Source organism: Molossus molossus, unplaced genomic scaffold (genome assembly GCF_014108415.1).
Source record: "Molossus molossus isolate mMolMol1 unplaced genomic scaffold, mMolMol1.p scaffold_m16_p_5, whole genome shotgun sequence".
In the NCBI taxonomy this organism is placed as follows: domain Eukaryota; kingdom Metazoa; phylum Chordata; class Mammalia; order Chiroptera; family Molossidae; genus Molossus; species Molossus molossus.
Window position 1 is genome coordinate 41637180 of NW_023425388.1, and position 12795 is coordinate 41649974.

Below are 12795 nucleotides of genomic sequence, written 5' to 3' on the forward strand. Positions count from 1 at the left end.
AGGAAAGAGAGAAACATCGACGTGAAGGGACACATCGAGTGGCTGCCACCCGCACGACCAACCAGGGCCGGGGACAAACTGCAACCGAGGTACATGCCCTTAGCGGGAACCGAACCCGGGTCTCTCCGGACCGCAGGCCGACGCTCTAACCGCTGAGCCAAACTGGCCAGGGCTCAAAGTATTTTTGAAATTGTTTTATGCCAAAGAAGCAGGGGAGAGGGTGAAGAATCCACGGATTTTTTTATTCTATAGGAAATGTGTCTTGAGTACATACAGGGTGCGGCAAAAGTAGGTTTACAGTGGTTTGCATAGAAAATAATACAATAATTAATAAATACAAATACAAGAATAAACTCTGTGTTTTGTGTGCTCACAACTGGACACCTACTTTTGCCCCTCTCTGTACTTTCTGCGTATCTGACATGGTGTTCTCATGTGGTTGCTCATTTCCCTTCTGATTGATGCTGAGGAGATTGGTATTCTTCCATGTCTCATACTTTGGACAATAACATCAAAAAGATTCTCGATTTTTGGAAATTTTATTAAAGAATATATTTTACTCAGCATTAATTATAGAAACAATTGACTGTTTTTCACTTATTAATAATTTATTTGGTAAAGCTACTATCATTTGTTTTGCATGTTAGACAACTATTAGTTTAAGAAATACTGGTCCATCTCTTTGCATTTCCCCAGAGGTTGCACTTAGCTGTGTGGTTCTTGGTGACCCTCAGAGTTGTTGTCATATAGTCTTCAAACATGTGGGAATATGCTTTTAAGAGGAAATGGAGCCCTGGCCGGTTTGGCACAGCAATTGGAGTGTTGGCCTGCGGTCCAGAGAATCCCAGGGTCGGTTCCCGCTAAGGACACATACCAAAAAAAAAAAAAAAAAAAAAAGAGGAAATGGAGAAAATTTCTCCTGTGTTTTCCAAAACCCATTTTGGAATAATGAAATTTTATCCTACCAAATCATCTTTTAAATTTAAATTTATGGAAAGCCAACAGTATAAACAACACAAAAACAATAAAACCAAACCTTTTTAAGGGACTCACCTTCTTTAAAAATATTTCCAATTAAAGAGTCATTATGGTTTATAAAAATTCCTTGATAAAAATGCTTTCGAAGAACAAGAGCAAGCAATTAGATTTGGGCCAGCAGTAGCCACAGTTCAGTGAGCCTCGGAAGCCAGAATCAGAGCACAGTGTTACAGCAAAGAATCCAGGGCTTCGTCCCTGGCGGTCCCCATTCAAGAGGACATGGGTGGACCCTGAACATTTGTACTTTGAATAGGTTCCTGGGTGACGTGGATGCTGCTGCTCTATGGACTGTACTTGGAGTAGCATTGATTTAAGGATGCCCTAAGAAGCTTAGTTTGTGCTAACAACAGGAATTCTATTTTTCAGAAAAATAATCTCAACTGTTCCAGAAGAGCTCAGTGCCCAGAAACCAATGTCAGTTCGGTGCAGATACAAGGTGATGCGAATTACTTCGTCAACCAGCTTGGCGTTCCCACTGTGCAGTTCGCCTATGAGGACATCAAGGCATTACAGGTGATTGCTTCTACAAATCAAAACACTCACACATGTACACAATATAGCAGACATGGAGAATTTTATTTTATCCTGGCTATTTATCTTTCTTTTCAAATAGGTCACTACAAGAAGCTGCTTCATTGAGAGCGTTATTCTTGTTGTTCAGAGGCTTTGTAACAGTATTTGGAAACATCAGCTCTTTTCAGTAGTGTTGGATTCAATTGAAAAAGATTTATACTGTCACTCACATTTTCACGGTGTGCTTTGAATTTGCTGTAGTGGGATTAACATCAAGACATAATTGTAATCTTCAGCATTCACAGAAATAGATGACATGTGCAATAGATTCTCCTCTCCTTGTCCAAGGAAAAATGCACTTCATATGCTATATATTAATGTGTCTTGTGAATTAGCTACCCAAAGTTTGTCAATAGTTTGCCTTCCTAAAAGATACAACTTTTTTTTTGTGAAGATAGGTGTTTTTCACCCAATAGTATCGCATAGGCATGATTCACCTTGATTAAGTCTGAGTTCATCCATCTATTGGACTTCAGTCATTTTAGTCTTCCTCAGAAATGTGTTACAGGAAAACTGTTTCTCTGTTGATATAAAACAGGTGAAGATTTTTACCTTTAAAAAACTAATAATAAATTGTGCATGACTTTTGGGGAGTTTTTTAAAAGCCTCCAGAGTGGCCAGCTTGAGGTAATTTTTACATTAACAAAATGGTGGCTAGAAAATAAAACCTGCTTTGTTCCTGGATCATAGATGTCCTTGAAAAGTTGTACTTAAAATTATATTTTTATAGGCTCAACTTTTGATATTTAATAGCTTAATTTGTAAAGCATCAGCAATATGGAGCTCTGTGTTTCTCTGCATCCCCCCCCTTGCCCCTCCACACACCTTAGCTCCTCTGTAAACAGCTGGTCATCTCTGACATCTTCACTTCATGGAGGGAGAAACGCTGGGTGAATCCTATTGTGATGAGATAAATTGGTTGGTAATGCAAAAATAATAATTATGATTTATCTGTTTTTACATTTTGATTTTCATATGCTATTGTTGTTTGAAAATGAGGTACATGTGCAGAGATATTTTCTCTTTTACGCAAGTCCACTGTTATGATGTATTAAGAAATTAACTCATTTTTAATTGTTACGCTTGATATTTTGTCATCTCTCTTTATCATTTCCCCATCTCAGCCCATATAACTCCTGTCATGTCAGCACATTGAATGATAGCTTTTATTCAATGCAGGTCTGATTCATTTGTTGAGTTTTAAGCCAAGAATTTAGAGAGGCAGTATAGTATAGCCTTAAGAATGGAACTAATAGTTGACTCTTGACTCTGATACTGACTAGACAAATGATTTAATGTCTTTTAGAATTATTTTAGAGATGAGTACTATGGTATATTAATGAAGTCTACTCCATAGAGCCATAATAAGGATAAATGAGACTATGCATGTAAAGGGTTTAACTAACATCGAATGGATAATAAGGCCTCTATCAACCATAGCTGTCCTTACAATTATTATCATCTGATTGTAGGTCCAACATATTAGTAGGAGAATTTCTAAACATTTTATGTAAGAACATATTAGTATAAGGAAAGAGCTTATACATTTTTAGGAAAACAAGCATCTAAACAGAAGAGGTGGCGTTGATTAGAATCAGCTGGAGGATCTGAGGTGTCAATAGATATAAGATTTGGAAACTAGTTTCAGTGAAGTTCTAAGAAAGTGCTATTATCACTGAAACTCCTAAGGCTAAAGTCTACCTACTGGCTTAGTTTGGAGAAACCAATTAGATTTTCAGATTATACTCAGAATGTCTAACTTCCATCATCAAAATTATTTTTATTATATTTGTCTCTAATAAATGCTTAGAAGAGAATCCTCTCTGCTTTATATTATAACAAATGACCTTGTTTATATTGCTTTAGTGGGGAACATTTTTAAAAATGGATTTGTCCCTTACAAAATATGACTGCTCAAGATGAGATAATTTTGTGTGGTGAACTCTCCAAAGAATAGAAAACCTTTGCTTTCTGTGTTAACCTATAATAAATATTTCTCTGTATTAAGAGAAATTATGAACACTGAAAGGCTTTACCCATGATATAAAAATTTAACCCATGATGATTAGTAAGTAGCTAAGAAAATTAGAGCTTTTTGTGAATTTTGAAGTAGATTTAAAAATATAATGTCCCAGCTGGTGTGGTTCATGGACTGAGCTCCAGGTTTGATTCCTGGTTGGGGCACATGCCCACATTGTGGGCTTAACATCCAATAGGGGGTGTGCAGGAGGCAGCCAATTGCTGTTTCTCACATCAATGTTTCTATTTTTCTCTCCTCTCTCTCTCTTTAAAAATTCAATAAAAACATATTTTTAAAAATAATATATATAATGTGTAATATTTTATAATATGTTATACACATAATATATAATATCTACCACCTATTGAGTTCTTACTAAGCTATATGTTTTTATGTCATCTCATTTAATACTCACAATATCTTTATGAGTCAGCTATTATTATTAACACTTTTTTTTATTGTTGTGGACAAAATGACCCTTAAAATCTAGTAGCTTATCCAAGGTCATAAAACTAATACATGGCCAAGACCGAAGCCGACCTCAGAGGAGTTTCATAGTAAGTTCATGCTCCCAGTGATTCCACTAAAGGGCACAGATTGGAAGCCCAAGGGCAAGAGCCGGTCTGAGGTATATTTTATTTGCTCTGTGCATTTTTGAAAAATTGGATTTCTGCAAACATTGGTTCTTTTTTCCTATGGACACAAGAGGCTAAAATGTGCATTACTCACCCACTTGCCATGTTCTTTATTACGGAATCTGCCATATTGTTTGTTTTAGAGTGCAGTTAAGAATAATATTTCTTCAATATCTGTGTCTATAAAAAATTGGGACATGAATGATCAACCAAAGGGCCCACATGTTTTACAAGACTTGTGTTCCCTATATTACCTGCCTGGACCCTGTAGGAACAGTTTATTATGTCTGCACACATTTTGAGTATAATAGTTAAGTGGATAATTCAACACTTTCTTTCACTTTAAAAATTGTGTATGTGTTCTTAGTGAAGCTCATTTTATTGTTATGCTAATGTTTTTGAGAAATTATCTATTTAAAATGTATTTGGGTGATTAGAATGTAAACCTTGGTATTTCTGCCATTATTTTGAATCTGCCAAGATTGATTATGAATCTGGTATATTCAATTTCAAAAAGAGAATAATAATAATAGAAAAAAAATTTAACTGTAGAAAAATTAACTAGTGCCATAACTGCCACTTTTAATAGACATATGGATATTATTAGTTCTAAAGTTATTTTTTGATTAAACATGACATTTTATAATGTCTATCCCAAATTTCGCATGCTGTCCATATTCTCACTGGTACCGTTTTCCTATAGCTTCTCTGCATACTGATACATTGCATAAGATTGTTTGAAGCACCTTTCACCTATAGCTTTTCTTGGTGTATTTACTCTAATTTTCCACTAATTAAATTTCTCAAATGCAAAGCAATGCATGGATTTGCCAAATGTTAGAATTATTTCTTCTCACAAAATATTGCCCTATTAATCGAAACCTCTCTAGTTGTAAGCTTCATTTAAATAAGGTTTTCAATTTGTAAACACTGTTGCACCTGTTAGGAGAGACATTCTGCTCAGAGTAAATACAGTGCAGAGATTGATGAAAAAGAAATGAAAGACAGATGCTTTCTGATTAAAAGTGTAATTTATGACAGGCTGGTGGTCCAATGCACATTTCTCTGTCACTTAACAGCTGTTTCACATAATTTTTGTTCCAGATCAGTATATTTCATCTGTAGGGCATGTCAGAGGTTCTGGTTTTTTTTTAATATATCAAAAGATCAGTCCATGTCCTAGCAAGCTATATACCACAAATTCAAGCTCTGTTTCCTTACTTTGGTTAACCTTATATTTTTTGTTCTTCTTGAAAAATTCTATTTTAAATCAAATTTACCACTATAATGGAGGATTTAGCATTTAAATGACAATGAGATAAAGTGGTATTATAGCTTTTATATAGCAGGATTTCTTGCATAATTGTTTCAATAGCATTTAGTAATCCAGCGACTGCAAACCAAGTAGCATAGGTGTTTTGAAACTCTTATTAATTCTTAAGTTAGATAATGTTGATATCAATTTTGATTCTTATACAGTAGCATAAGTGTGTGTGTGTGCGTGTGTGTGTGTAATTTAAAAATAATTTTCAGATACAGTGCTGATATAAGGCTACAATACACACATAGACATTTTGGAGCAAAATAACTTATAGTTTACTTGCTGATTCTTCATGTTTTATTCCACTGAATAGAAGAAAAATGTATCATACTTGAATTAGACTTTTTATGTTTGGAGTTTGGACATTGTCATTGTTACATTAAAGAATAATAACAGTTCAGAAGTCAATTAAAAGCTCTTGATTTAATGAATCAAATATTTATGTGTAACTTTGCATATTAGTACTGATGTTTTACAGTATCTGTTTCATATTGATAGCTATGAAACTTAACGTCACTTAGAAATGAGAAAAATGTGCCCATTGGAACCAGGTTGGAAAGGGATTCTTTGTCCCTGTATGATTCCTTCTTTTAGTTTCCTAAAACTTATTATAGGAAACATACTTTCAATATCAATCAAAATATTGTATTATTATATTCAGATCAGACTTACTTCATTTAGGACAGAGGTTCTCAAGCATTTTTTCTAAAAACCAATTTATCCTCTAAAATTATTGAAGATTCCAAATAAAAGAGCTTTGTTTATATGGCTAATATGTGCAACTATTTATTATATTAGGAATTAGAACTGAGAAAAAGTATATTTATTTATTAATTCATTTAAAATGTAAATAATAAACTTGTTTGTGTTTTTTTTTTTTTTTTTTTTAAATCCTCAGCTGAGGGTATTTTTCTATTTAACTTCAGAGAGAGAAAGAGAAAAATATGGAGGTGAGAGAGACACATTGATTGGCTGCCTCCTGCACGACACTACCGGGGCCAGGGACCAAACCACAACCAAGGTACATGCCCTTGACGAGAATCAAACCCATGACTCTCTGGTATGTGGGCCAATGCTCTAACTGCTGAGCCAAACCGAACAGGGCAATAATAAACTTGTTACAAATTAATATAAATAACTTATTTTTATGACAGAAATTTTCCAAGACAATGATATATAAATAAGAAGAGTGGCATTATTATGCATTTATTCTCTCATTATATGTTGTTTTGATTGATATGTATAAAGCAATATGGTCTCACAGTCTTTTCATATAATGACAGATACTTTTCTTTGATAATACCCAGAGCCTTGACAAGTATTTGTTTCTTAAAGGTTAGTTTTATTGTGGAATGTGAAACCCTATTCATGAACTTTTTATACCCTCTGCACTTGTAATGCAGAGTGAAAATGAGAATGTAAAAGCATATAATGCCACTATTATCATATTATAAAAATAGTTTTCATCTTAGGGACCTTTGAAGGTTTCTGGACCACACTTGCAGAAATGCTGATTTGGAGAAATGGCCTTGGTTAAACTAGTCCACTTCATTCTTTATAATATCTGACAAGACATTCAACTTTGCTCTTTTTCAAGGATTTGAACTGTGATTGTATTTAAAGCTGTGCGTGTCTTTTCTGGTCATCTTTGGGTATTGCCATCCCATTCACCTGACAAACAGCATGAAGCAAGGAATATAACACTCATAAACTGTGACTCTACAAAGAATTCCACATCTTAGAAGCCTTCCTTTAGAGGAGAAGGTTAAACCCCAATCAACAAATCAGCAGTTATAGAGCAGACTCGAAAAGCTTTGATTGTAGAGTATAGAAAAGGCTTGTCACAGAGGGAGTGCTATTAAAGTTGCCGTATGCTTCCAAGAGCCTGAGGAGTAAACACAAGAAATTGAAATATGAGACAGATATTGAAAAAACAAAGAATGGAGAAAATCTTAAGACTCAAATGGATAATTCAAAAGATCATACTTCAAATTGCTTAATATTTTAAAATGGCTCCAGGGAGGACATATTTTCCCTAGCTGTTGTCCTTGCTTGGAATTCTAAAGAAGAACATTTATTCCAAAGGCCTATCATCATTGAGTCAAAATATGTAGCACAAGCATTATATTTTAACTCCAGTGCTATTTTCAGGGATGATCTTGTGATCATCCCTATTATAAGACAACTTGTTTTATAATGAAGTTTTTGATAATTTCAATAATAGTACTTACAGAAGGATTCAGTGATAGACCATGTTGTAAATTTGGCAACTTTATTAAGGTAATAGGTTGAATCCGATGTGATTTATTCAGATATTTGTTCATTCAAGCATATTCATCTGTTAGCCAGCACTTAATAAGTACCTGCAATAATCTGGCACTGTATTAGAAATAGGAAGATGAATAAAACATGCCTTCATCTCTCAAATTGGTCACAGTCCAGACTGAGACCCAGACATGTAAACAATCAAATAAAGAAAGGATAGTTGAGTTCTCTTAACTGACTTCCACTTAATTGACCTACGGGATTCATCGACAATTTTTGTTTCTTTAGAACACAGTGATCAATGATCAAGGCTGTTTGAAGCTCATCACAGTAAGATCTTTCCTGAATTTTTGCACACTCGTGTTCTCTTGGGTTCAGTGGTATGCTCTGCCAGAGTCGGCTACACACGGTGAGGCAAAGTAGATTTACAGTTGTGAGTATGTAAAACAATTTATTATTATTTTTTAGAGAGAGAAGAAAGCAGAGAGAGATAGAAACATTGATGTGAGAGAGAGAAACATTGATTGGCTGTCTCCTGCAGGCTGCCCACCGGGGATAGAGCCTGAAACCTGGGCATGTGCCCGGACCAGGAATTGAACTGGGACCTCTCAGTCCCTGGGACAATCCTCAGTCCACTGAGCCACACCAGCCAGGTGAAACAGTTTATTCTTTATGCTATTATTTTCCATATGAACAACTGTAAACCTACTTTTGTCCCACCCTGTATTCTCAGAGCTATAAAAGGCCTTTGCATTTGTTATTGATAACTAGGGAATTTAATTGCTACACAAAGTTGTGAATCATGAGAAAAAAATTACTTCTAAGACACCTATAGTGTTAACACTCCTAAAGGTGAATTACTAATTAAGAACTGATGTGTATTGGACCAGGCAACTCTCAAAAACTGGGAGAAATTGTAGTGATCTAGCATTCTGCACTCAGTTACTTCACAAATATTGATAATAATTCCACCTTAAATAAAACGGACTTGAAATTTAAATGTTAACTAAGACAAGACAGAAATAGTAGACCTTATTCACCAAGCCAATCAGTGTTCAGAGAAAAGGCTTTGGTTTTACATTAAACTATTGGTCAATATACACACATGCACTCACAGGCTTTAAATTAACATACACTATTTTACATGTGTATTTGTTTTTGTTGTTGTTGTTGTTTGTTTTTTGGTACGTGCCCCTAGCAGGAACCGAACCCGGGACTCTCTGGTCCACAGGCCGATGCTCCAACCGCTGAGCCAAACCGGCCAGGGCTAGTTTTTGTTTTTGTTGTTTTTACTGGTTATTTAATTGAATCAACTTCTAAATCCCAACTAGTGGGATAAATTATATTGGCTAAGAGGGCTTCTAATGTAGAATGAAATAGTACATTCAGGTTAGTACTAAGGAAAATCATATTTAACAAACACTCATATAATATTTGTGATAGGCATTTTTTCTTCCAAAGTCCTTTAATCATATCACTTCACTAATTTTTTGTACTTATAATCATTACTGCTGTGGAAGGTACTAGTATTGCCACTTGATTAAACATGAACCTGAAGTACAAAGCAGTTACGTAACTTGCCCAACATCACAAATCCTTTACGTGGTGGAATCAGCTTTCCGACCTAGCACTCCAACACTGGTCTCGGGTGCTCTCCCCTTGCCTTATGTTGTTTCTCAAGCTTTTCTGCATAAAATGAAGTGATTCTAAAATTATTTCCATCTCCCACTAAATCTGCAGTGCAGTGTAGTGCTATAGCACGTAATTCTTATTTTTTTCTAGTTGTCCATACAAGGATTCTAAACATTTCGGCTTTGACCACCCTCAAAGCTAAGCAATATTTGGAAGAGGGTAGTATTTCTTAACTAAATTGAAAATGAGCTCATAATGTATGTATATAATAAAACTGACATTAATGTTTTTATAGTAATTTATATATTCTTTTATAAAACAAATAGAATGTATAATTTTATTTCTAAATTAATTTTGAAAGATGAGGAGAGAGATAAGTTTGTTTCTCCTAACTTCAACAATAATGACACATTGCTTTAAGAATATTTTGACATCTAAAACCATGTGGTCAATTAAAACGGTAAGAGCAGTTTTGGTTCCCATATGCTCTAACTATGAACTCCAGAAGGAAATGGCACATCTGGAGGTCATGCAGCTGTGGATGACGACTATGGACACATTCTCTTGTCCAGTCGCTCATCTCCACAACCTCTTCATATTAATTTATTTGCATCTTGGATTACAGGTCTACTGTTGCTGATAGTTTTGCTTGTTATTTAATGAGCTAATGTTTCTATAGAAACTGTAGAGAAAAACACAATAGTAGCCTTGAAGTCTCATAAATATTAAAAAAAAAAAAAAAAAAAGATTGAAACCAAGGCCACTAGGCTTATAACCGTTGCTACTGCTTTCTGGTGAAGGTTGTGGCTTTTGTTTTTTTTTAAGTCTCAAGAGAGCTGCAGTTGTCTTTAGTTTCCTTTCATGGTGTTCTGTCCCTGTGACTTTTTTTAAATTTTATTTTTATTTTTTCCATCACCATGAGTGGAGAGAATTCTGAAAAAGAGCAAAGTATTTATAAGTATTTGATTTCTACTGTTGCTTGTCAATAGCCCTAGCATTGAAATTATTCTGACCCAATTTTCTCTTATCAGTGAAGAGCATTTTAAACCAAATGGTGCAGTGTTTATGCAGTGTGTAAAAGTAGGAAAAAATAACCTGTAGTTTTATGCATAAGGTGATTTTTAGTTCTTTAAATTAGTATTTTGTCATTAAGTTTTATTGATCTAAAATTCTTATCAGAGCCTTAGAAATTTTATACATAGTCCATATTTAGAGATGATTTCTAATTAACAACTCAGGTATATATACATGAAATTTAACTCAGAAAGAAATTTTGTATGAAGATTGCTGGGGACTATTCTTAGACATAATAAAATCAGATTAGGACATTGCTCATGGAAGAATATTTGAAGTTAAATTCAGGGTACTTTTTCCTCTCTCTATTGGTCACGTGGCCCAGGTTAGGAGTGGTAGCTCATTGGCTATCATTGAGTTGGCTTTGCAAACTCCCACCTGTTCAGGGGTCATTTTGGACCACCCACTGGCCAAAGTAAGATCAAAGGCTTTTGTGGTGAGAGGATGGTCCTAAGAATGATGGGTCCACAGATGTGCATGGCTGGACTCTCTCTGATGGACTGACTGAAACGAAGCACTCATAGACTCATTGACCTTTAAAGCAATAGTGATCATTGAACCCAGGTATTTGAATTCATTGCTCTATAGTTAATGGAAATAGAGACTTCAAAAGATTAAAAAACTTGACCAAAGGAGTTATGAAGATTAAGTACAGATTTAATTTCTCTGCTCTCAGCTCAGTGCTTCTATCTATAGCTGCTGTCTTCTAAACTTCAATTCTGTGTGCTCCTGCTTCTTTGCTCAACTTTCTTCCATCTGTCCTGTTTCATGTAGCGTCTCGCACCTTTTCTTGCACCTATGGTCTTGCTCTCCATATCCTTTCCTTCTTTCTTCATCATCCCCTGCTTTTTCTGATTGCTTTTCTACTCCACCTCTATTTCCCCACCATTCAATCTGTTTTTAATATTTTAGTTGACTCAGGAATTTAGTCTATTTCAGCTGATTTAATGTCTTTAATTTGCTCACAGACAAAGTCACAGCCTAGCTTTTCCCTAACATTTCAGGGTGCAAACGATAGTACAAATGGAGGCCATTATATTATATGGCTACATACCAAATATTTAAACTTATAGAAAGTGTTAAATTAAAAAAATTCTTGCCTCTTGATTTGACAAATACATGTTAAAATGATCAGGAAGGAAGGTTTAAAATAAATGTTGCAGGCTTCTGAGAATCCTATACCAAAACGTGGTGACAATGGAAAAACTGACCCCCCAGTTCTGACCTTTGCTCCTGGACTTTCCCTTCTTTTTCTGCTCACCCTTGCCCTGGTCCTATACTATGAGGGGCCTTGTGTACATGTATGTGGACACCCTGGTCTGCACCTTCAAGCACGGTCCATAGCACCCATAAATGGTTGCTCCTAGCCCACTAGCTAAACCTTGGTTTGCGAGACTTCCGGTCAAGATGGCGGGTAGGTAAACGCGGTATCGCGTCCTCCCTCAACCACATCAAAGTTACAACTAAACTACAGAACAACCATCATTCAAAACCGCCTGAAATCGAGCTGAATGGAAGTCCTACAACTACGGAATTAAAGCAGCAGCCACATCCAGACTGGGAGGAGGGGCGGAGGGGAGGGCTGGTCCCACACCCACGTGTGGCGGATAAAAATCAGGAGGACACCTCGGCTGGGAAGGTCCTCCCTGAGGACTGAGGGGTCCCCGTCCCACACCAGGTGCCCAGCTCAGGGTTCCAGTGCCAGGAAGAGAATCCCCATAACTTCTGACTGGAAAAACCAGCGGGAACTGAGGCTCAGGGAAGCTGAAGCGGCTGGAGCCCCAGGCAGCTCCTTAAAGGGCCCGCGCACGGACTTATCGGACTCTCTCCCTCTAAGCTTGGAGGGGAGGCAGCTCGAGGGGCGCCAGAGACACACAGGGAAGAACTGAGCTGTTTGGCACTGGAGCGAGGGCTGGAGAGGGGGCTTTCTCCGGGACAAACGTGCTGTCAGAGGCCTTTGTTCCTTTGGTGAGCCCTTCCCTGGGGCGGCAGACAGTCTCCATATCTGGGACTCCAGCAACCTGGCTCACACTGGTAGCCCCGCCCTGCTGACTCCCTGAGGCCCCTCCCCACCCAACTTTCAGGCCCACCCAAGCTGTTGCCGCTTGCTTAACCATAGGATTGGCCGGTCTTGGATCCTGCTTCAGGTTTTTCCTAAATTCTTTCAAACGAGCAGCATCTGGTCTCCGCTAGCCCCATACCTCTCATTAAGTAATACACAGAAACAAACACAGGGA

The 12795-nt window shown here is 36.6% G+C and overlaps 1 protein-coding gene across 1 annotated transcript in view; it reads left to right on the plus strand.

Moving 5' to 3' along the window:
- The window catches only part of NAALADL2 (N-acetylated alpha-linked acidic dipeptidase like 2), an 881081-nt gene that overhangs the window by 669141 nt on the left and 199145 nt on the right, over positions 1-12795 (plus strand). The window contains exon 10 of the mRNA XM_036243146.1: positions 1405-1551. Within this exon, the coding sequence (XP_036099039.1) occupies positions 1405-1551 (147 nt within the window). The remainder of the gene's footprint in view (positions 1-1404; positions 1552-12795) is intronic.